Source organism: Bactrocera dorsalis, chromosome 1, assembly GCF_023373825.1.
Source record: "Bactrocera dorsalis isolate Fly_Bdor chromosome 1, ASM2337382v1, whole genome shotgun sequence".
Lineage (NCBI taxonomy): Eukaryota > Metazoa > Arthropoda > Insecta > Diptera > Tephritidae > Bactrocera > Bactrocera dorsalis.
Genome location: NC_064303.1, coordinates 41,150,382 through 41,176,560, shown reverse-complemented (window position 1 = coordinate 41,176,560; position 26,179 = coordinate 41,150,382). Strand labels below are relative to the sequence as shown.

Below are 26,179 nucleotides of genomic sequence, written 5' to 3'. Positions count from 1 at the left end.
GTGTTCAGCCTTCATGCGTCAGAAGACATATTAGCGCAAGGTTGCACCACAAGTGTTGCCTATTTGTTTAAGAATCTGGTATAGTTTCTTTGATTCGCTGGATAGTGACGCTTGGCGAATCGAAGACAACTTTACTTTCTTTATTAAATATTGCTTTAGTCTATACTTTTGTATTGCCTAAATATCCATTTAAAGGTTGTTTTTGGATCGATAACGCTGACGAACTTGCAAATTTTAGTGGAAAGTAAACGAAAATCCGTATTAAAAATTGCCACCTCATTACATAATAAGTAAGTATATATGTACATACATAAACACCTGGGGCGGATTCAGAAATAGTTCTGGGGGGAGACAAAATAAACATTTACTTGAAACATGGAGATTAATATATTAAATATAGTAGTCTTTATACAGTTTAATAGCATAGTGGAAAATTTTCAAATCGTTATTCTAATATCAAATCTAACTAAATTGAAAAAATATTAATAATTGCATACTTTATTGCAATATATAATACTGTAGTCAGTCCATGTATTGAATAGAAAAATTTCACAAAACAAAACGATGGGGGCAAATTTTTAGAATCTTTCGAGAACTTCTTCTGCAGCAACGCCGATCAATCTAAGTATATATGTATCTTGAAACAAGTTTGTCGGCAGCCACGTTTTCATGCGGCGAAGTGTTGAAAAAGAGCGTTCAGAGCTCGCATTCGTCACAGGAAGTTTGCAGAATGTGCGAAGAAAACTACGAATTATAGGGTATAGATCTATATAGCTGTTCTTCGACGTTTCCAATACAGTACTCGGTAACTTGTTGTTTTTTGACTTTTGCTTCTGCCCCCAGTGGCACTGCCAGTGATCAAGTTCACCTTTGAGCGTCAAACGTTGCACGACGTTGTCATTATCCAAAGGCCTTTGAATCTACATATCTATCAAGTAGTCAATAAGATGTTCCATTTCTTTGGTTTTCAAAGCACATACTTCTTCTGGAAGCAGCAAACTCATTTGAAATCCATCCAATACTTCTCTAGGAAATCCAGTCTTCAAGTTTTCGCCGATTGTTTACAACAGATATTCCTGAATAATGGATCGCAAATTTTCCTCAGCTTGTAATGTATGACATTTAATGTCTTTGTCAGATCGATCGTTTTTTTCTGAAGAATCACGCTGAGTGAATGAGTTAGAGATAGAATATCACATAGGCCAATCGTAAATTGAAATTTGCACACGACTGTGATGAATATCGTTGTTTTTCTTGCTATTTCCTTGGTGTAAATTTCCCCCATTTCCCCCCTCTGAATCTGCCACTGCACACATATGTAAGTATTTTTCACTTGTACTCGTATAAACTTGTACAGCTATTTAAGTGTGTATTTATGTGTGTAACTGCCACCAGAAATGCGCCTTAAAACATTTCGTGACTATCGTATTTCGTGACGTTGAAAGAAAATTCAAATTAAGGGTAGACAGTTGTACAAACGAATGCGATTTTAAATTTCAGTTAATTTATTGTACTCTCTCAAGATAATAGTATGTTAGTACGAGGGCTGTCTGATAAATAACCGACCTCAACGTGAAGCTAGCGGCACATCTAAAAAAAAAAAAGTTTCTACTTCAAATTGTGCATATTATAATAGCTACTCGCCAAAATTTCAGAAATTTATCTTGCGCAATTATCTGTTGACAGTCGTTTTTGTGAGTCTATTTCGGTGGTTTCCCCAAAATGGAAAAAATTGAATATCGAGCTGTAATTAAATTTTTATTTTTGAAAGGCAATACGCCTTCACAAATCAAAGATGAGTTGGACTCTGTCTATAGTGACTCTGCACGATCGTTTACCACCGTAAAATTTTGGGCAGCTGAATTTAAACGTGGTCGCAGGAGCTTGGAAGATGATGAACGTCCTGTAACCACTAACGATAACATCGCTAAAGTTCATCAATTGGTACCAGACGATCGTCGGATTAAAGTTAGGGAAATAGCTGAGATTATGAAGATGTCAAAAGAACGTGTTTGTCAAATATTAAACCAAGACTTGGGCATGAGAAAGCTGTCCGCGCGTTGGGTGCCGCGTTTGCTTACGCTAGACCACAAACGTGCGCGCATGAACATTTCCAGCGCTCTGTTTGGAAGGGTTGCAGAGATGGGAGCATCGCTGGGAGAAGTGTGTGGAGTTACAAGGAGACTATGTAGAAAAATATAAAAAAAAAATTTTAAAAGTCGCGTGCATCATGGTTAGGTCGGTTATTTATCAGACAGCCCTCGTATATAATCCCTAACGGTTGTTAATATCACCTAAAACTATTCAATATTGATATGGAGTTACATATCTATGTATGTAAGTATGTCAATTTATTGAGTATGCACAATTTTTTAAATATTTTAAATTATTATTATTATCATAAATAAAATGTTGTACTGCGCTAAGAGTACTGTGAATAGTACCGAATCTATTTGCATTCTTTGTAACTAGCGAGCCATCGAACTCACTTGCTACGCTGAGTTTATTATAGCGTTATATGGGTTTTTGATTAAGGACATTTTGACATTATCCGGACCTTGTGTAAATCAAAGCAAACGGTAGTACGCGGTTTACACAATTCTGGACAGGACGCAATAGCGTAGAATCTGAGAAGATGGTTATTCCAGCCACTATAAGCCTTTTATCAGCAAAAAGAACTTGAAGGCACGATTGGAATTTGTCAAAATGTATCATTAAATGCCGCAACTAATATTTCAAATGTACAATATTTGAATTTAATTTTTTCAATGCAATATACTCATAAGCAAAACAAGGCAATAGTTTTTGCAAAAAAAAAAAAATTGTGCTTAATTTTATGTAGGTTGTCTTGATTTTTTTCTCAAATTTTACTGATAAGTTTTTATTTAAGTACAGATAAGTATTAAGAAAATTTAGTATTTAAAGAAATAATGAATTACGTAAAATAAAAAAAACAAATTGTAATTCAAATTATTAACTATTAAAATAATAGTCGAGTTTGGTAAAACCAAATGTGCATACCTATAACTTGCCCAAGTAACTAAAAGAATTTCACATTTCCGAATTCTCTACAATCGACTTGGAAGTTTTGGGTATAAGTGGTGTTTATACGCATTTCTTTGATTTAGCCGAGGCTTAAATACTTTCGCTGCAGTTTCTTGCCCCATTGATGGGTTTCTTTTTGCAAAGGTGTGTGTTAAACATACGAGGGCTGTCCGATAAATAACCGACCTAACCATGATGCACGCGACTTTTTCAAAATTTTTTTTTTTTATTTTTCTACATAGTCTCCTTGTAACTCCACACACTTCTCCCAGCGATGCTCTCATCTCTGCAACACTTCCAAATAGTACTTGGCGTCTTTGTCGTCAAAATACGAGTTCACGAAAGAGATTGCCTCCTCATTTGACGAAAATCTCTGGCCGCCGAGCGCAGTTTTAAGTTGAGGAAACAAAAAAAAAGTCGCTTGGTGCTAGATCCGGTGAATAAGGTGGATGGTCAAGCAGTTCGAACCGCAATTCGTGGATTTTCGCCATGGCGACTGTTGAGGTGTGAGATGGTGCGTTGTCTTGGTGGAACAAGACTTTCTTTTTTTGCAAATGTGGCCGATTTTTCGAAATTTCTTCCTTTAGCTTGTCCAATAATTATGCGTAGTATGCTCCTGTTATAGTTTTTCCTTTTTCGAGATAGTCGATAAAAATAATTCCATGGCTGTCCCAAAAAACACTCGCCATCACTTTCCCAGACGAATACACAGCTTTAGGTTTTTTTGGGGCTGGTTCCCCCTTTTCAATCCACTGTTTAGATTGGTTTTTTGTTTCGGGCGTATAATGATGAATCCAAGTTTCGTCTACAGTTATCAATCGGTGCCAAAACTCGGTCTTATTGCCTCTAAACTGAGCCAACAGAGCGCTGGAAATGTTCATGCGCGCACGTTTGTGGTCTAGCGTAAGCAAACGCGGCACCCAACGCGCGGACAGCTTTCTCATGCCCAAATCTTGGTTTAATATGTGACAAACAGTTTCTTTTGACATCTTCATAATCTCAGCTATTTCCCTAACTTTAATCCGGCGGTCGTCTAGTACCAATTGATGAACTTTAGCGATGTTATCGTTAGTGGTTACAGTTTTTGGACGCCCAGGACGTTCATCATCTTCCAAGCTCCTGCGACCACGTTTAAATTCAGCTGCCCAAAATTTTACGGTGGTAAACGATGGTGCAGAGTCACTATAGACAGAGTCCAACTCATCTTTGATTTGTGAAGGCGTATTGCCTTTCAAAAATAAAAATTTTATTACAGCTCGATATTCAGTTTTTTCCATTTTGGGGAAATCACCGAAATAGACTCACAAAAACGACTGTCAACAGATAATTGCGCAAGATAAATTTCTGAAATTTTGGCGAGTAGCTATTATAATATGCACAATTTGAAGTAGAAACTTTTTTTTCAGATGTGCCGCTAGCTTCACGTTGAGGTCGGTTATTTATCGGACAGCCCTCGTATAATGTCTCCATAGTCTAGGTCTTTGAAACTTCTACTTTGGCACCAGCTCATTCCTCCCGTTCCGCGTGTAGCCATATCTATTACTATATCCAATACGATGTTAAGGGAATATTTTAGTCAAGAGTCAGAAAATTCAAGTAAAAAATGTAAAAAAAAGATTGGGACGTGCCCATACAAATGATTTTAATTCTCCCAACAATCTGAAACTACTACATTTATAACTGTTCGGAGTTTTTTTTTTAATAATAAAAACTTAAATTTTAGGATATGGTTAGTTCTGGACCTAGACAAGTCTATAAAGAAGACTCTCTACCATCGTATAGGTGGTTTTATTCAATTAATGAGTTCTTTTTCACACAAAGTACGTTAACCCACATCAGAGTAGACCGTCTTATTAAATCAATTAATTTTAAGGAGACCCCTCTATTATCGAATACATTCCAGATTATGAAGTGTATTAAACGCCTCTTGGAAGTCGATAAAGATGAGATAAAGAGGGAAGCGTTATCATTTCATTAGTTTTTTTTATACCGGAAACAAAACGTTTTCTGGAGTGTTTGTGACAGGGGCCTAAGATCCTGAGTCTCAAACAAAGATACTTATAAATAGCTTTTTGAGATCGAAGAGCTTCGGGTCTTTTTCTTACGGTTTTACTATCACTTTTTTTCAGTTAGGTTCCGCAGCAAAATCCCTATCTTCTCCAAGCCTGCCGTAAGGAACTTCGTTCCAAAAAATGTAAGTGTAATCACGAATGATCCTGTAAACACAAAGGAGGCGACAGACTTCAAGCGACATCCGTCAAATATTAAAATACACATATTCTTATGGACACAGTTATTTAGGCAGCTGCACGACTACACGACAGCAGGCTCTCGGTTGGGGCTCTCGATAAATTAAAAATATTTCTAATTTTGCCGACGACAGTAGAGAGAGGTAGTGATGCCACTAATATGTAAAATATAAAATTATTCAAAGCTGTATCAACCTGACGTTATTTTACAAAGCATAAAATATTATTTTCACAATAACAAAAGTTGCCTCAATCAAAATGATATACTATAATTCACAAATTAATGCTCCGACAGTTATCAAATTTATAATTTCAACTTTCAAAAACTCGGAAATAGGAGTCTTCGACTATATGAAAATAATTGGTAAAATATTGCCTGCCCACCCTGTTTTTGAGCTTTCAAAATCTTTTACAGAATTACAACCAATCAGCGTAGAATCGTTTGATCTCATGTGTGTCATGTTATATCCCCTGTTATAAATCGGCGCAGAATTATTACGAAACATTTGCTTTATTATTGATATTCAAAGAACCCCGCAGTAATTGCGTACGTATTAAATAACTATTTAATCTCATTTCGCGCTCACTGAATACAGTTTCATGAGTTTTCTAGCATATTGCCATTTGTGGCCTCTTTGACAATGGCATCATTTATGCTAGTTCTATCAAACAAAATTTATATCGAAGTAAGGAATTCACTTTTTCCATTGTAAACACAAATAACGGATGCAGCGTCACTTTGAGAACGATTGGAAGAAATTTTAGGACTCTAATTAGGTTGGTACTCTTGGGTAAGATAGATTTTTTTTGATTTTGGTGTGATCTTCTCATTAGGCCAGAAATTTTCTATTTATAGATTTCCAACTTTGAAGTTCAAATTACTTAAAATTTTATATGGTAAAGCTGACACAGCAGCCGTTGTCCTGCGTGAAATGGTGTGTTTTGGAATCAAAAGAAGGTTTAACTTTAACATTTCATTATTTTTTTTTCAATGTAACGCACCTTGATAAACAACATTTTTTGGTTTCTCTTCCGGTGTACAGAAGAGATGGCTTTCCAACTTGTGAGCATGCCACGTATGTATGTATATCTAGCCGTTCGTAGAATCAAGCATTTTGCCCCCTTGTATTCCATAGCTGAGTCACAATCAGTCGGGTTCCATTACACAGTTTCGGCGCATGAAGAATGCGAAACAAACATATGAGGATAGATCAAACTTTGAGACGCAAATGATGCGGTGGCATACCAAGCCTCTACAAAGAATTGAGAAATTCCACTGGATAATTCACGGCGTCGTCTTCATTTTCCGAATAGAGCAATGTTCTCGCAAACGGTTCACTTACGAAAGTTAATAAAAAACTCGTCAATGTTAATTTTGTTGCTGGCGGTGTTTCTACTGGCTGTACTGTATTCTCTATGTTGAAATACACTCTTTAACCATTCTCCAAATTAGCTGCGAGACGCGCAACAGTCGAAAAGCGCTCATGAGTTGGAAAAGTAAATATCCTACAAAGCGCTTTATTACAGTTCACGTATCTACCGTTTTGTTCAAGACCAATAACCACCATGTTGTTTCTTTTGGTGACGTACTTACACATGTATTTTATCGATTTCACCAAACTGCAATACTCAACATTGATATGAGTTTTGAATGTAAATTAGGCAATAGGTACGATCCATGTGTTGTCAACTTCGATATTTACTCTTTTAAATTGAATGTTGAATGTTCTGCTATTGTTGTCTGGTGATCGACGCCACTCTGGATATCCATCATTTCCAGTTTGTGTTTTCGAAAGAAAAGCACCTGGATAGTGTTTCGTGCATTTATTATCAGACATACAAACCGAAAAGAGATTGTAGTTTCCGCAAGGTCCATGAATCTGGATCCCTGGATCTTTCTCTGAATGAGGAGTTTTCTTAGAAATGGTTTCATCAATTTGACCTGCTGTAACAACCATCCCCCATCAATGACGTAGCTAGGGGAGGGGCGAAGGGGGAAGTCGCCCCGAGCGCAACGGCTTGGGGGCGGCAAAACAATTTTCGCTGTTTTTTAATATTTAGAAAAATACTTCAAAAAATTTTTTTACAAAATTTATTTTGCAAATTTTGTCAAAAGTGTACAAGATATAGGGCGAAAATGGGTTTTTTCTATGGCTTTTAATAAGATGTCTTGTAAATTTACTATCAATTTCCTCAAAAACCGTATTGTGAGAATTTTGAAACTTCAGAATTTGCGTGGCTTCTAGTTCCTAAATTTTATATACTTAGTATCGGAGATATTTTGTAAAAATTCACTTTTGTTCAAACCACCTCGTGGGGGCGGCAGAACATCCTTGGCCTCGGGCACCCGAAGTTGTAGCTACGCCACTGTCCCCCATCCAAAAAAGAATGTGTGCGTCCATAAAACATCGTAGCTGTTGTTTGAAAAGTCGTGCTATGACATCGTGACGATCGCTTGCTGATTGACCTTACCATAGTTGCGCACGTATGTCATCGCATCCTGGGAGGACTCGGTTAAGTGCTTTGGGCTGCCAATGTATGTTGATGGGAAAAAGAACGCTGGCTGATATTAGTACGAACTCGTCGTGGCTTCGTAACAAATTTCAATCTGTAATTGTTCACTTTGTGTGAAGCGCACATAAAGTTTTTACTGAATAATTTTTAATAATTTTTCTTTTGAATGGCCGGAATAAAAAAGCATGGGACCAAAATTGAAGATTCAAATAATTTACATATCAAAATATTGAAAAAAATACAAAAAAAAATTTAACAAAAAATTTGTATTGAAAAAGTTCCTTTTTTGAATATTCCAATTTTCCGACTTTTCCTCATGAAGAGTATAAGGTTTTTTATTTCTAAACCTTCCCCGGTCCTCAAGGAACAAATTTCATCAAGATTGTTGCAGCCGTTCTCGAACCTTAGTATTACTAACAAACAAACATTCAATAAAAGCGCTGCTTTTATAGTTTTTCCGACAATTATTCGAACTTTTTTCGCCGTAAAAACCATTTTGAACTTCAACGAACATTTAAAAAAATGGCCAAATTGATCTAGGCGTTGTTGAGTTATGCGCTTAGCAATACATTTTGCGATTCAATTTTATATTATAGATAATGTTGCCGCATGTTGGTATATCATTGTTGGAAACCGAGCAGAAAACTAGAATTAAAAAACTAATAATTACAATTAATTTAAGAGTTTTATAAAATACATTTATTCCATAAAAAAATCAGTTATTGCATATTTGCAAGGTTTGAAGTAAAATAATTTGTCACCCTCTATGTCCCTCCTTTAGCGTCCCGTCAATTACGTCGAAAAGTTCCATATGCTGGGCATTTAATGACGCCGCGTCGCCTTTGGTTGAATAAAATACCGACACAATGTGATGTTGTCATTGAGTTTCCAGAAGATGCGCCTGACGAGGCTCTTCGTTGGCTTCTCTCACGATTGCGTTCTCAACCACCATCGGGACTTGGATTGGTTGTACAAGTGAAGGCTCACGAGAGTACACGTCGGAATGCTTTCTACATTAGTGCCCCAACGAATGTGTAAGTTGCTATTTAAACTTTTTGTCAAGATGCTTGAACTTAACCCATTTTGCAGCCTTAGGTCTTGTGGCAATTTATTTTTGTATGAGTTTTGGTTATATTTAGAGCTATAAAATGGTGTTTTCTTTAATTTCAGGCTATTTAAAGCCGCCGAAGAAGCACGATTACCGAAACGCTTACGTCCTGACCTAGGTGGTGCCTTACGTGAATTCACAACACGCGAAAGTCATTGTTTTCAGCAACTCCGGACCGAAGATGGAAGCAGTGCACTTTTCACCTCACAAGAACGGCAATGGCTGGTGCTGCAGGTACTGCAAGGTCTCCGTGCCAGCCAGGCGGATATCGAAGCCCTACAGGGCCGTGCAGCCGTAGCCGAAGGACAAAGCATTGTTGCAGCCTGGCAAGAAACTGGTCTAATTGTGCAGGTTTTTCCGTTACATGAAACCCGCTCTCTGGCGCTGCTACAAAACAGTTGGGTAAAACAGATTTTCGCCCCTCAACCACTTGGTAATTTGTTAAATTATATTCGCTTATACCAAACTACTAGCTTATTTATTTATTTGCAGATGATATAGCTGAATATTTTGGTGTGAAAGTAGCACTTTACTTTGCGTGGCTGGGCCATTACACCTGCGCTTTAGGCGTGCCAGCTGTCTTTGGCATGATTTTGTATGCAGCTCTCTGGGGAAAAGGACAAACAGCGCAAGATATGGGTCACGTTCTATTTTCACTCTTTAATGTAGCGTGGGCTTCATTATATTTAGAGGCGTGGAAGCGGTATTCTGTTGAACTCGCTTTTCGTTGGGGGACCTTATCGACACCACCTGAACTACTTGAACCGCCTAGACCACTCTATAAGGTATATAGTTCTATATTGTATTATAAAGCATCCTGAAAGTATCATAGTGTACACAGTGAAAGTTCAACATCAACTTTCATTACCCGATGGGAACAGAGTTATTTGAAAGGCAGCCCTAAGTTCGGATGTAACCGAACATTTTATACTCTTGCAACTAGTAAGAATCAAAGCTCGGGAAATTCCTTCAGATGCCGGCCAAACTGTACAATACAAAATTTTGCGAAAAAATACTACATTATTCTATTAAAGCGTGAAAAAATTTCAATAAGTATCTTCATGACTTACACTAAATTCTTTTTTAACACGGTCTTTTTTTGCATGACAAGAGTATTTGTTTTTTACGCGTTATTTTTGATTTAACACAAATTCTTAAAAAGTTTTTTTTTTTTATTTTTTACATGATTTTCTGCAGTGTTGGATATCGTCCAAATGGCAACTCTACTTCATGGCTTGTTTACTTTAAGGGAAATACCCTTTTTATTTAACATATAAATATTTCTGTTGACGCAATGTAAATTTCAATAAAGTTCTTCAAGTTAAAGTTTAAGTCAGTTATTTTTTATAAATTGGTAAAATCTTCAAATTACATAATCGGAATTGTTAATAACTTTTCAAAAGGTAAATTTGTGTTAGATTGTTATCTTAGGAAATTGCAATAAGCATTTTTTTCGTTTTTACAGTGCCTTTATTAATACAATATTCTGAAGAGGCAAACAATTTCATTGGATACGAAAAAAAAATTTTTGGGCTGTCTAAGAAGTTGCGAAGGTTCAACATCTGTTGGCACAGCTTTTGGTTTAAATAAAAATGAGAGTTCCATTCGGGAATCAGTAATTTCTGGGTCAGCACTTAGTTCAAAAACAACTTTTTATAGTAGAAATTCTACTTTGGAGAAGACTGAAAAACATATGGTGTCATGGATTGAAGATTTACAGAAAAAATTATTAAAGCGAAAGCACTTAGAATATCTCTGAAAAGACACGTTTTTCACAACGTAAAAATTCAAGAAGAATTGGCATCAGCAGTTGAAAATGCTGCAAAAAACTATCCGGATGAACTACGAGTATAATAGCAAAAAAAATCAAGAGGGCAGTTATACTCCAGATCAAATATTTAGTGCCGATAAAACGGCATTGTTTTGGAATAAAATGCTTAAAATAACATTGATAGCAAAATATCAAAATACAGCTGGTGGCTTTAAAGCCGCCAAAGATCGGGTAACCCTCTTGCTTTGCAGTAACGCATTTGGCGGTAAAATGTTGAAGCCATTATTAATCAACAAATTCCTTATGCCAAGAGCTAAAGGTAAGGACATTACACAACTTCCAGTTCATATTATTGTGAATAAAAAGGCATGGATTACGGTTAATCTATTTAAATATTGGTTTAATAACTATATTTGTTCCTGAAGTCCAGAAATATATGACACAAAAAGGTTTAGAATTCAAAATACTTTTGCTTGTTGATAATGCACCTAGCCACAGTGCTGATTCAGTCGAACATTCAGTCGCTACCACCTAATACCACTTCCATTGTATAAACCTACAAGTAACAAATACTATCATTTTCACCCATACCTACACAGGCGAAAGCTTGTAGAATGACAGAAATTAAATTAAGAATGTAATAGAATGATGGAAGACTCAGGGCAAAAGCCCAGGCAGTTCGTTAGGGTTTCCTAAATATTCTATTACTAAAACGGTCAAATGCCTTAGAAAAGGCACGAGTGTGTTGCCGTGTTATGCTATCCAATTTACATTATTATTTTAAGTACGTTTTTGTTAAATTTTCAAATATATTTCGATTATTAAAATTCATAAAGATTAAATTTACCTAGTTATGATCAAAATTTTATTTATTGTATCAAAATATTGGTAAATCTTTTCTTTTTATAAAAAATATTTGAAGAATCTATCTATTTTTGTTTAAATTATTACAAATAGTTTTGTTTAGTATTGTATATTTTATATGTGTGAAAATATGCCACTTGGGGAACCTAACACCCAAAAAATGTTGCTAACTCGCCTATACTGCAACCTCTTTACTATTTTTAAGTCCTTTTATTTAAATCTCTGTGCCGAAAAATCTACTATTTCGATCAGGTGATCTCAGCTGTTGACGAGAACGAGCTTTCGTGCTAAGATCAGAAATTTGTTCTGAGATTCAGTCTTTCAAATAACATATGTATCGATGGGTTTGACAACATCCAAACATCGATGAATTAATGCCCGAAGGTTTAATTGACTTAAATGAAATTATGGCTATCAATGAGAATAAAGGTGTCGACGAGGACGAAGGTGAAAGTCAGGTTTTAACAGCTAATTTAATTCGCGAGGGCTTGAAATTCGCTACGAGTGTGTATTGCAATTGAAACGAAAACTTAAATCTAAACAACTGGAGAAAGCAAATAATAACTTCTTTTAACAGGCTTTATAACAAAAAAATCTATAGAAGCTGATTAATGGTCATAATAATTCTGCATTAGAAAAAATCCAACAGTTTGTTAGACATATGTATCTTCTATATACTTTTGCACTTATGGATTGAATTTAAACTGTATACCAAATTTATTTTCTTGTAAAAAATATGAATTGTTTTGATTTATTATTACTTAATGGAGTTTAATATCATTTTTTTGCACGGTTTTTTAATAAATATTTGAATTTTTTTCAATGTACACGATTTATAAGGTTTTGGAACAGATCCCCAAATTTACATATAAATCGTGTATTTTTTTACACGATTTTGATTACATGGGTTTTTTAGGAACGTACCTGCCGTGTAAAAAAAGATTTTACTGTATATTAAAGTTCATACGCTTATACTTAGCAGATGTGGAAAACGTCAAGCAGAGGATGGAATTCATTACATTAGGGATATGAGATTTAGACCAAGGTATAGAAAACCCCCATCCCTGTTCAGCTCTAAACCACGTATTTAAAAAAAAACTTGTCCCTTTATTTAGTTTCATTAAAATATCACACATTTTGACCAACCCGAATAAATATTAATTTAAATATATGTAGGTTGAATGACGGAAATCAATTTATGGGTAAAACATTTATCAAGGTACTTCGCATGCAATCATCAATCTATACGGAATAAAGTCAGCCGTATTTTCAAAAATCCTGATACTTATTAATTATATGAACAGTAGGGCAAGTACTCGCCCGCCCAATTTTATCAAATTTAGGTGCGTAGATCCTGTACAAGAGCCCCTCAGGAAAACTCGCTTTCTTCTTACTCATACGGCCTCGAAAGGGCTACCGGTTGGCCTCTTGGCAGATCAAAAGCGACTGGCATTATGCGCGAGCCGGATGGGGGTAAGTAATAACGTTGCATGCAGAAAGTGCAGAGAAGTAGATATTAGAAAGCACTCGTCTTATGTATGTAGAAACTTCGGAGTTAAAGAGACTACACGAAGGATCAAACGTAGATATCAAGACGGTCTTAAAGACCGCTAAGGGCATTGACGCCTAGTATGACGAATATTTCACTTCAAACTAAACTGAACATACATACATACATCTGGCATTACTAAGGACCTAAATGATAAGATAGCCGGCCAGTATAACCTAACCTTACCTATCAATTATAAGCACTGCTATGAGTAAAACACTCTCTCTCATTTTCATATATCTCATACATTGCCCAATATTTTCGATATAAATTCAACTATATGTAGGTATGTGGACTCGATATTCTGTACTTAGGGGCGTGAAGAGTTGTATCTCGAATTGGAAAAGTTTTGGTTATAAGGTGGCATACTTCAAAGGCACTATTGGAAAGTAAAAAAATTAAATGAAATTTTTTGAAATTCCTCTCATTTTCTTACTGTAAGATAGGAATGTCAGTAGAATGTCAAATACCGAATTTAGTTGAAATCGGTAGAGTTGGTCGCGCGATATGTGATTTTACCTAAAATTGGGCGATGCCGATCATTGTTAAAAATTTTACCATCTCGGGGGTTTAGTTATTGATTTATCGCGCTATCGATATGGGAGTGAGCGGGGTTATCATCTGATTACATCCATAACAGTGTAGGTAGACGTGCTCATGAAATTTGTTCCGACAAAACTTGTTGGTTTACATTAATCCTTTTAAGGACTGGGCTACGCCAATTTTATTTTAAATGTTACTGTTCCATATCTTAATTTAGTTTTCGCTTAAAGACGTTTAGTGGAAGTGGCAGGAAAAATTTAAAAGGTCATAAAAAAAAAACTGACACATACGAACGCCAAACCCTTTGAAGGTTTTACTATACTGACCTAGTACCATCACCCTGACTTGGAATTTCTCACCCCCCAGGCAATAATCCCAAAAATGTTCCACAGTGTAATAATTCGCTGAGTATTTATTATCAAAATTTAGAAGTCTTAATTATCGCTTTCACAGAAACTTGATAATGAGATATTCAATAGCGAATTTGAAATATTTGGATATGACCACCTGAGCAGAATTGGAGGTGGTGTCCTGTTTGCGGTATATTCTTCAATTGCATCTGAAGAAGTCGACCTCAAGCAGACTGATTCGGAAAAGTTTGGCAAGATTTTAGATCTGTTGTCCGACTTTTATCATCTTCCTTAGGAAATTAATATCGAAATCATAGCCAACTTCTTCTTCTTTACTGGCGTGGTTATAGCCGAGTTAACAACAGTCGTCAGTCGTTTCTTCTTTTCGCAAGGTGGCGCCAATTGGAGATTCCAGGCGAAGTCAGGTCCTTCTCCACTTGGTCTTGCCAACGGAGTGGAGGTTTTCCTCTCCCTCTGCTTCCCCGGCGGGTACTGCGTCGAATACTTTCGGAACTGGAGTGTTTTCGTCCATTCGGGCGACATGACCTAGCCAGCATATCCGCTGTCTTTTAATTCGCTGAACTATGTCAATGTCTTCGTATATCTCATACAGCTCATCGTTCCATCGAATGCGATATTCGCCCTGCAAAGTTCATAAATCTTTCGCAGAACTTTGCATTCGAAAATTCGTAACGTCGACTCATCAGATGTTGTCATCGTCCAAGCCTATTTCGTTTTGCCCTCGTTCACCACCAGACCCATTTGCTTCGCTGCTTATCCATTCTGAAGAAATCAGACGCGGTTGTTAAAAGTAATGATGTTAATATCATCACAATATGCCAGGAACTGTACACTCTTATAGAAGATAGTACCTTCTGGATTTAGTTCTGCTGCTCGAATTATTTTCTCCAGAAGAAGGTTGAAGAAGTCATACAAAAGAAAGTCGCCTTGTATGAAACCTCGTCTGATTCCTTTCTTCCCGATCCTGGCGGAGACTTTGGTGTTGCGCAATGTCAATGTCAATGTCAAAGGCAGCTTTGAAGTCGACGAAGAGGTGGTGCGTGTCGATTCTCTTTTTCCAGTTGTTGATTTGCCAGGTCTAAAGCCACACTGACTAGGCCCAAGCCAGTTTGTTGACGGTGAGCTTTAACCTTTCACACAATACGGCCGATAGAACCTTATACGCGATGTTGAGGAGGTTTATCCCACGGTAGTTGGCCCAGATTGTAGGGTCTCCCTTTTTGTATTTTTTACAAACAAGCTGATGCATGCTCCATATCAGTTCTTCGCTGCCGTGTTTGAATAGCTCGGACGGCAATCCTTTGGCAATGGAACATCTGCTCCATCGTCGTCGATTGGGGAATCGTGTTCGCCTTTCCTTGGCGCTTTCATTGCCAGCCAGCAGTCCTGAGAAGTGTGCCCACCATAATTTTTGTATGCTCTGCAGACTTTTGAGCATTACACCTGTCGGCCAGCTTGTCAAGCTCGTGCCAACTTTCTTCATAATAATACGCAAGACCTTTGTTCTTGGTTCAACTTTGCGAAAGCTAATTTTAAGAAGATTAATTACGAACTTTCTAAAGTAACTTGGCCAGATTGCAGTGGCAACATTGAATTTAGTGCTTCCTATTTTTATGAAACTTTTTTAAATTTTTTTGAAAAATATGTTCCGAAGTGTGTTGTTACTTAAAGAAAATAGAAAATCTCGTGCTTTTAAACTTTTTAAAGAAACTGGTTTAGTTTCTGACTATTCAAAATATTCTAAATTGCGTCGACAATATGCTGAACTTAACAAAATATGTTTAATAATTATATAAACATAGTAAAAAATAATATTATACGTAATCCAAAATTGTCTTATGGTTTCGTTAACTCCAAACGCAAGATTTCTAATTTTCCGTCCGCGATGAAATATAAGTCTACTATGTCCAGTAACAATCCTACAATTTCTAATATGTTTGCTGAATTTTTTAGATTCAGTTACTCTTTAAACTTCGTATCAGCACAAATTATCTTCGATTTCTGTTATGTCCATTCCCGAAATATACGTCTTATATCAGTTAGATATGTTAAAATAATAATTTAATTACTGCCCAGATTTGATTCCCTCATGCTTCGTTAAAAAAAAAAATATATATACCAACCCTTAAAAAAATATTTAATAAATCTCTTAAGTAAGGCCTGTTTCCATCAATATGGAAAAAGTAACTTATAATTCCTTTACATAAGAGTGTATTTAAGTCATCCATTAAAAAATATAGGGGAATAGCAAAGTAGTTAGCAATACCTAAACTTTTTGAAGAAATTATAGTAGATGAAATAACCTTCTGGATTTCAGCAGGTAAAGAGAAATCTATGTTAACTAATTTGCTAGAATTTGTAACACATGTATCAACGGGCTTTAGGGAGAGTAAGCATACTGAAGTCATATACACAAATTTTAATAAAGCTTTTGCTAAAGTGAAAAATTCAAATCATTTGAATAAACTGGATTTTCTTTGTTTTCAACAAATATTACATCTGTTATTAAGTATTCGAGAGTTTTATTATATAGCGCTAATGTAAAACTTTTTAAATCATATGCTAAGTGCGCTCTTAGTTTTGTTAAACGTTGCTTCTGTGATATGGAACCCTAATTATGAAGTCCATTCGGAGAAGTCACAGTTCGTTCAAAAACAATAAATAACTTCTTGCCTTAAATCATTTTCATTGGGATTCTAGTTTAACTCTCCCCATATACTAATCGTTTCAAACTTATAAATCCACCAACACTCGCTAATCGTAAAGGAGTGGTTGGTATAATATATCTTGTAAAACTTATGAATGGATGAATCTGTAGTTCATCCCTTTTGTCTGATATTTATTTTAACGTTCCCGTTCGCTCATCCAGGCAGTTTAGACCTTTACTTTTAAAATTTTCTACAACAAGTTTAGAGTTAAATGAACAATTCCGCCGTATATATCACGATTTTAATTTTCATTCAAGCACATTTGGTCTAACAGACTCACTTTTTACCATTAAAAAAGTTATTTTGTCTACACTTAAAATTAAAATAATAAACTTTTTTTAACCCAATTCTTAAATTTGGCAGTTAACATTTTTGTTTCTGTAGCTGAGCAGCTTTTATTACTCCGCTAATTCCGCTCGTTTGCGGATTGGGACCCTCGCGTCGATTGGCCGGGAGGATGGTAATCGTTGGGTATTATTATTGAGCCTTATCGTGAACTTTGCGTGAATAAATCTTTCCCATGTATGAGGGAGAGAAAAAGTTGTGCAGCTTTATGAGACAAAGTGGGTAAAATGACATGATGCCGTTCTTCAATTCACAGTCACCCTTCCAGAAATCGTTCAAGTACTGACAAAAATTAGCGAATGAAAGAAATTGACTGCAGTAAAAGCGTCGAATTTTGTCACCGTACTGTGCAACTTCGAATTTATTATTGGAATTTTTTGTCTCAGGGATGTTTTGTCTTTGACGCAGCCACTTAGTGCTATTCTGCAGAACGAATCAATCGACCTTGCGAAAGCATCATAACAACATTGGTTGCAACACTGAACACACGAAGAATGCATGCTGATCATCACTTCAATAAATTTTTTTTCAAATGCTAGACAGATGGTTGAAAATTAGATGTTGAAGTGAAAAAACCTAGAACATGTAGTCGTCAGAGTCATCGAAATAAGCTGTGAAGACTTTTATGCCCGGTTTCACAGTCCATACTTATGTTATGCTTAAGATAAAACAGGAAAATAGTGTTTTACAGCAGAGCCGCTCAAAATAATGCGCAATTTCTTTACCAACGCATACAATCACACATTTGATATCTGCTAGCGTGTGATTGTGTGCGCGCGCTTGCTTAGTACACTGAGTGAAATCGTGCTATTTCGTTATTTTGTTATTAAAAATTTAGAAAAAAATAAAAAAAATATGGTTTTTGATTAAAAAAGCAATTAAGAACAACAATAATTTTAAGTTAATTTTTTTTAACTTTCCAAGATTTTTTCCATATCGACTTTACGATCGTAAGTTTTGATTCTCATTAAGTCCTCCATATGCTTATTCGAAACTGAATTCCTGTATTTCGAGTGTATTTTTGACGCTGGCAGAATTAGCGTCATAGCGTACATGCTTCGACTGCATTTGCTTGCCTATACTCCGAGTATAGGCATGAAAAATTTTGAGCGGCTCTGTTTTACAGTTCATACTTAGGTTATGCTTAAGCACTGAAAATTGGAGTCTTAAGCAATGCTTAAATAACAGCTGATTTTTGTTTTGAATTTGCTTTGAATTTTCAGCGACATCTTTCGTAGCGTAGGGCAAGTGTCCGTTCGCTTGCACTCAATAACAGCTTATACTTTTCCTTCAGTTCCAATGGGTGCTCCGACTCGCTAGTGATGAAATTTGGGGTTCTTTTGTTGTTTTCATCCATTTTTGATATAATTTTCCTCGCAAATTTATGTATTATCTGTTATAATTTAAATATTTCAAACATATTTTTATGAATGACATTTGTAAAACATATGTTGCCCACAACGTTGCCATATATCATAATAAAATTTTATAGAAATTAAGCATTGACTGTGAAACGCAAACGACTGCTCAGTTTGCAACAATGCTTAGCTAAGATTTTATTTAGGCACAACTTAAGTATGGACTGTGAAACCGGGCATTAGAGTGTTTCTGCATACATTCCACTCATTGACACAGTCATGCAAGATTAAAAAACGCGGTTTTCCGATAAATTTCTTGAAAGTTTCAATTTGAGTCAGCTGTTACCAAAATTTAACCTAAATTTGGATGAAAAGGATTTAACTGTAATCATCGAATGCCTAGTTAAACGGTTTGGAAAAATCTTGCCCGGACAAAGAACAAAGATCTATAAGAGCTATGTTAAGTGACAAGATAAAACTAACCACTTCATGATCGCTCAAATGAGCAGATACAATGATTCCTAATGAAAATCTTTCAACGTTGGAATGTATGAACCCTCCTTCTATAATACTTTTGTTATGTTCCAAACGTCGAAAGTAGATTATTTTAATAAGTTTTAACATTAGCTTTTATGCATAAATTGAGTTGGGTCAATAGAATTCGAGCAGCGATTAATCTGTAACGATACCAGTTCTTAGTTTCATTAACTGGCTATTTTCTATTGGTAGTAGTTTGTGTGAAGCCCTAAAAAAAATTTTTTAGAATCTGTTGCAGTTTTTATAACTCGATTTAAGTTTGAGATAAAAAAGACGACTTGATACGAGATAGAATTCAGTTCGACATTTAGAAATTTTTTAGAGATATATCTTGAGTATTTTGTCTAGTTTGCGTTTTTGTAGTATACCTTAAAAAATTTTGAGTTATCAATGATTGAAGATAACCGATACAGGTAAATGATCAGAACTGAGCACAGGTGTTCACAATTGAACATGTTCGTTTTCTTAAATAAGATAAGTTAAGAAATTTGTAATTAAGATCATGAAAACATATACAGTCCACTAATTTTAAATAATCATGGAATGCACATCTATTTATTTATTTATTAAATGAAAAATAATAATACAATTATTATCTTACAAAGTAAGAAGCACTAGCTGCCAGGGCTTACGGCACATCTAATAATAATAAAAATGCATGGGGGCACAAGTCATAATTTAAATTGTATACTTGAAAACAACCCCATATCAAGCAGCAATAAACAATATGCTGCAATACATAAAAACATACACACATACACATATATTTAGTTAATTAAGATAGTTTTAAAATTTGTATTGTATGCAACGAAAATACAAAATAAAATCCGAATGAATAAATTCTCCCTCGAAATAAGACTTTTCATTTCCCCCCACCAGTGGTAAGGAATGACAAATTCTTTTTTGAGGCCAATGTTTGACACCACAAATCAAACATTTTTGGTCCTCCGAGCCGGATTTAGTGATCGGCCAAAATTAAAAAGTCCTGTATTTACAAAACAGACAAAATTCAAAAAAGCCCTGTTATTATAAATACTCATATAAGCAAAATTAAATTGTAAGACGGGTGTATATTCCCGCATATTAGCAACATAAAATAACTTTTACTTAACACAGGTTATAAGAAAAATGTCGAGCGTTGAACTTTGTTGTCCTTTGCCAGCAGGAACATGGTTGTAATCACAACGAAAACAATATGAAAATTGTATGAAACCATTTCTGCGAGTAATGTCAGCGGAAAACGGTTGGCTCTTGTTGTTGGTTCTACCTGCAAGACCCACAAAAAAGTAACAAAAAAAAACAAAATATCAGAGTACTCGTTAGATGAATTTGTAATTTGAATACCGATGTTTTAAATAAGCGTAGTGTTAGATGGAGGAACGAATTTTTTCTTAATTAAAACTGCTACGTCTCCACTCCTTGAATTATCATGATTATTACGATAACAACTCTAAATATCGTTTAATCTGTAAAATATGTTATTGAAATTCGGTGAAATGTTTCTTTAATAACACAGCTCTACAATCAATACAATACTTCCTTTGGCCCTTTGGTATAACCTTTTTGAACTTCCAATTTATTGCATATTTTTAATAACAGCATTTTTTGTGCCTAAAATAGATAGAATGAAATGAAAAATTGCCTTGGTCCCCACATAAATGATATTCAGGACTTTGAAACGTTCGGCCTGCTTTAGAGGATTCAAAAAATCGAATTTTTATGGATGGTCCTTACTTAAAAAGCTGAATAACTCGAGAAGTATTAATGGTAGCAATTTTGACCTACAAATTTGTCATGTGCATTTTTTCTATAGCTCCTGTCATTTACGAGATATATACAAAAAAATGCGTAATTCTTGGAAAATCGGTTTTTGAGCCCCGTACTACCTCGCCGGGGTGACTTACGACTTTGTCGCACTGAGAACTTTTGTAGAGTGAACAATTCTGAGAAATATGCGTCTAAAGTCACAGCGATGCCATAAAATATCTCTGATCTGTAGAAATTTAAAGATAAAAACTCACGATTGTAGTGTATTTTCTATGGAAAATTTTTACAGGCCTAGGTTCTTAATGTTAATATTAAGAACTAAAATTTTCAGGAAATTTGTTTAGGGTATTTCCAAGGAAATTTCGTGACGGGACTGAAAAAAATTAATAGTTCATTTAAAAAAAAAACACCCTAATATACATATACATATGTTTGTTTATAAACTGCTTGAAAATAACTTCTCAATTATACCTTCGATTATGTTTGTCTCACAAAAATCTCATTTGGGGATGATTTTTGTATAATTTTCGCTGATGGGAAGTAGAATATAGTAATAAAACTAAGTGATTCTATGAACTTCAAAATAAGTTTATGTGATAAAAAATTTGGGAATATTGGTTTACTCCCGGCATAGGGATTTTCCGATTAAATTCATAGGGTTTATACTTGTAAAAGACCAGTGCATATATACTTGTACGTATATACGATTTTTTCTCTTTTCAGGGTATTCTAGTAGAAAATAATGTAACTGGTCGACTTGAACCAAGAGAAGCACCAGCGTGGAAGCGTCGCGTTTTTCGTTACTTAGTCAGTTTTCCAGTGATCGGGATGTGCCTCGCTCTTGTTTTTGTTGTAATGTTTCTGATGCTACGATTCCAGGTGAGTTACCTATGTAGATATTCAAACAAAATAATCGAAATGAGGAGCATAGATGTCAGCAATTGATAATTTAGAGCAATGCCATAAAATATTAATCAGCGTGTGAGAAAGATTTTGAATCGTTTTACTTTTTAGTGACGTATAAGCAAAACTGTAACATCGTTTAATCGTAACAGTGGTAATTAAATTTTTTTTTACATTAGCAATTCCTTGACAGCTTGCCAAATGAAAGAGCGTGATTTTGTCCCTGCATTGGTCGTCACGTATGAAGATTCAAGCTATAGCGACACAAAATAAGCTTTACAGCTCTATTTTAATTTACTGCAATAACGTTTTAAATAATAAACTCAGCTGATTTTTAATACTTTAAAGCACGACATTTTTATTAGTTCTGTTGTTTCATTTATTTGAAAAGTCATTATAAGACCATTTCATATTTAATTAATTTACTTTGGACTCTATTCAGTTATTAAAAATTACAGCTAAAGCTTACAAAAGCAATTTTCAAATTACTCTTTGATTTAGGTAAAACAATTCTCAAAAACATTCAGCTTGTTTTGCTTTGTATTTTTTTTTAAATTTTGGTAGTTTTCTACAAAGCTACAGTCAGGTTAGGTTTTGTTTATATTTCTTATTTCGGTTTAAGTAAAATTCACAAACTCATTTCATGCAATACATTTATTTTTTACAGGATTGGCTGGATCATAATAACATACCTGATAGTGGAATTGCTCAATGCATGTATAATTTGCACAAGGTTATTATAAGTTTTAACTCCTTATTTATGTATTTTATATTTTGGTATTAGTACAATGCATTCAATGCACATACGTACATTTTCATATGTACATACAAGTACTACTGAGGACAAAAGTAGTAAGAATTTTGAATTAAAATTTCACGCGAAAACCCATTCGTTGAAATTTTTTCCGAAACCGAATAAACCATGTCAAACAGGATCAAAAATCAATGTTATTATGTTGACAGTTTGCACTTCGGATTCCTTCCGACCGGGCGAAGCTATTCGTAATAAGAAACCAGAATTATGGTCCGTCAACTCTTTGTTTTTGGACCACCATAATGCACCGTCGCATACTGTGTTGATTCATTGTGAGTTTTTCACCAAAATTTCAACCAATATCATGTTCAAAACAACTGTTTTGAGGATTGGAAAAAAGTTGGAACGAGTGCCAGGGAACATGTATAACAAGTTAAAATTTTACTCAAGTAATCGCTTGTAAGGTCAGACAAACGAACACATTGCTTTCAACATCAGGAATGCAATTCGTCTCATCATCTTAATAATTTTGATTGTACCTAAATGTATACTTATCTCTGTTAGTTTTACGGGTAACCAACAACCGTAAGGTGATCTATTATATCCTGTGCAACATGTAGCGAGAGTATAAAAATTAAATATTAAAAGATTCTGTTACTACCCTGTCATTCTATAATGTGACACAATTATTTCCCATTAGACCCCCTTAAGACAAATTTGCGATAAAAGCTTAAAATTTTCTGTGTTAAGTCTATGTTTTTTTAATAAAACTGAGAATAAGTAAATTTTACAAGTGGGATCAAAACTAACGTCGCGTCAATTATTAATTATTATGGGAGACAATTAAATTTATATTATTATGCTTCAAAAAATGTTTTTGGGTTAGAAATTTACAAAGATATTCTATATTACCATATACATATATTCAACTGAGTAGTGAAATAAACAATATTTTCAAAAGAATTCAAATCAATTGTACATATATCAATTGATTTCATTTCACAAAGTATAGAAAAAAATTTGGCAATCTAACGCTGATATCTAAATTAATTCTGCAAATAAGAAGTGTATAAATGTTTCTACTTCTTCTTATATATAAGAATATTTATAAATTATATATTTGTTCATTATATATATTTTTATAGGATTGGTGGGATTCTAAATTACCGGAAGAGAGCATTCTATGTTGTTTCAGTGTAATACCAAAGGTCTTATTAGCTGGGGCAATAACATTAATGGATGAGGCTTATTATAAATTGGCTGTCTGGCTTAATGATCATGGTTTGTTCAAGTCGTTTTCTGTATCATATTCAATATAATTTTTTATTGTTTTAGAAAACTATCGTCTTCAATCGAAATACGAAAACCATCTTATTGCAAAAGTGGCCCTTTTTCAGTTTGTCAACTCATTTTTGTCCTTATTCTACATTGCTTTCTATCTTCGAGATGAGGATAAACTGAAGGAGGTAAGTAAGAGTAATCTTTATGAAATACACTTCCATTTTACAAGTAAATAGAAATAAAGAATTTAGGGCGAACGTGAATCGCAAGCTTAAATTTAAGGAAATACATGGGTTTACGGGTTTCAAAAAATCGATTTTTTTTTTTGTTGTCTTATTAAATTCTACAACACCTCTAAAATATTGTCTTAAATTTTCAAGTTGATCCGAGTAATAGTTTCGGTTGGCAACTATTTGAAAAAAAATGTCGCGAAATTTTTACCGAAATTTTCTTTTGGTTGTAAAAATGCCGGATAAAAATCCAATTTTGAGTTGTTTTTTTCCTTCGTCCAAGTTCTAAGTTAAGGTTTTAACCAAAACACATATTTTTTTCACTTTAGATGATCCTTTCTTTTTTTCCGGGAGTTAATCGGAAATGGCGTCGCCATGGTCGAGTTTAAAATATTTTTTTTATTAATTTCAGAATTTCTTTGTTAATAGTGTATGTTTGTAACAATAAAAAATTCTAATAAAATATATAATATTTTGTATGAAAAAAGATTGTTGAAAAAGGCTATTTTTTACCCGAGGAAACCCAAGTAACCCGTTAAGAAAAATGTGAGAAAAAATTATTCACAGACTTTCCTTCTTTCCTTTCGGATAAACTTTTTAAGAACCATAGGTTGATTTTCTCTCTTGATTACTAAGCTTTTGTTTCGAGTTCGTATCTAAATAAAATTAATTGAATTAAAAGCCTCAAGTTATCAGAGAAATTGAGATATTTATGTCTCATAAGAGGGTTGGCTTTTATATTCGGGGTTTAGAGAACTAAAATTTTTGTTTTTTTTTTATAATCGAAAATTGCTTTATTGTTTTCAAAACTTTTTCCACTAAGATCTATACACTTTTGTATGCGTTTGAACCAATTGTCGAAGCACTTTTGCCAGTCTGATTGAGGTATCTCCAAAACATGCACCACGCATGCATTTACCTTGCCTCTTAGTTTCTTTTTATGTACAAGAATAAAAAGAAGTTATTCGGTGTCAAGTCAGGACTACACGGTGGATGACTCATCAAATCAGATATCTTATTGTCGTGGTTAAGAGTGGACAACTGGTAAACCAATGGTTGTGTACCACTCATAATTGCGACATCCCAAGTAAAAAAAAAACAACAGGCAACCATTTGCTTTGAAGTGCATCGTGTGCAAAAACCGTTTATTGCATTCCGCTCATCTTGAAACAGCCATACATTCAACCGTTCTTTACTTTCGAGCTTATATGCGGAAATCTACGATTCATCATCTTTCACGAGCTATAGACGTGTTTCGAAGCACCGCTATCGCATTTTTTCTATAGTTTTCTCGCCTCTTTCTTCGATAGGTCATATGACGATCTTGCAATGCTAGTTTTAACAAGGCATAAATTGTTTCCGGAACAACAACTGATTTGGACGACAAAATTCGTCTTGGAGTGATCTACTCGATTGAATCACCATACCATCGATAAACACTGTTCTTTGATGGAGCTTCATCAACAAAAATTGAATTAAGTTCATCGATTCACTGTTGCTGAGTTAATCATCGTCGAAAGTTGTAAAAAATAATCACGCGAAAATGTTCTCGATTTAATTTAATTTTTTGTCAGAGATGAATATTTCAATTTAATGTAAACAACACAAATAGCTTTTATATGCAAAAACGTTCTGAGTATGTACAACATCTAAAATTTCATATTTTATTATAAATTTGTGAATAGCAAAATTGCAATACTAGGTGTCAAACCCCGACTTTTGTACCCAAGACTTCTTTGTGCTTCTTGGAGGCTCCCCTTAACATAGCTTAGAAGCTTAAAACTAGCAGATTACCTATATTTCTAAAGTAGGAATTAAGTGTGATGAGTAATTGCTTTCATTTTTTCGTTATAGTCTAAGATGTATGGAATCTATAAAGAAGCAATATTTTAACTTATTATTTACTCTCTCATTCTGTCTAGCAATTGGCCGGATTGTTAATTTCACGACAAATTATTGGCAACCTTCGAGAGTCAGCAATACCTTACTTCATTGAACAATGGAAACTAGCTAAATTGAGCTTTAATATGTGGGGTGCGCTTAGCCCTACTCAGGATATCAACCGAACCATAATGGATTCAGGTGTTTCAACGACCACATCGACAGCATCCACTACCACTGGAAAAATGAAAGTGGAAACACCACAACAAACACCTACGAAACATGATTCCAGTAGCCCATTGGTAAGAACTACAGCTTCAGCATGTAAACGGAATATCGGGCAAGCAGAGATCGAAAGTACTCTTTACAAGGTAAATAAATGGTAACCTGGGTATTTAAAA

The 26,179-nt window shown here is 34.7% G+C and overlaps 2 protein-coding genes across 17 annotated transcripts in view; both read left to right on the top strand.

Moving 5' to 3' along the window:
- Positions 1 to 26,179, top strand: part of LOC105227099 (uncharacterized) — a 401,109-nt gene that overhangs the window by 31,025 nt on the left and 343,905 nt on the right. For 14 of the 16 annotated variants that reach the window (XR_007423730.1, XM_049462359.1, XM_049462368.1 and 11 more), the window contains 8 exons: positions 8,590 to 8,842; positions 8,979 to 9,349; positions 9,409 to 9,701; positions 21,453 to 21,608; positions 22,300 to 22,365; positions 23,532 to 23,667; positions 23,722 to 23,852; positions 25,820 to 26,149. Coding sequence is in view for 15 of the 16 variants with exons in the window: in XM_049462359.1 (XP_049318316.1) it covers positions 8,590 to 8,842; positions 8,979 to 9,349; positions 9,409 to 9,701; positions 21,453 to 21,608; positions 22,300 to 22,365; positions 23,532 to 23,667; positions 23,722 to 23,852; positions 25,820 to 26,149 (1,736 nt within the window). In the remaining variant the exon portion in view is untranslated. The remainder of the gene's footprint in view (positions 1 to 8,589; positions 8,843 to 8,978; positions 9,350 to 9,408; positions 9,702 to 21,452; positions 21,609 to 22,299; positions 22,366 to 23,531; positions 23,668 to 23,721; positions 23,853 to 25,819; positions 26,150 to 26,179) is intronic. The other 2 variants (XM_049462370.1, XM_049462365.1) reach the window with 1 other exon arrangement.
- LOC125775372 (uncharacterized) overlaps positions 1 to 26,179 on the top strand; it is a 211,079-nt gene that overhangs the window by 73,015 nt on the left and 111,885 nt on the right. The gene's annotated exons all lie outside the window — the stretch shown is intronic.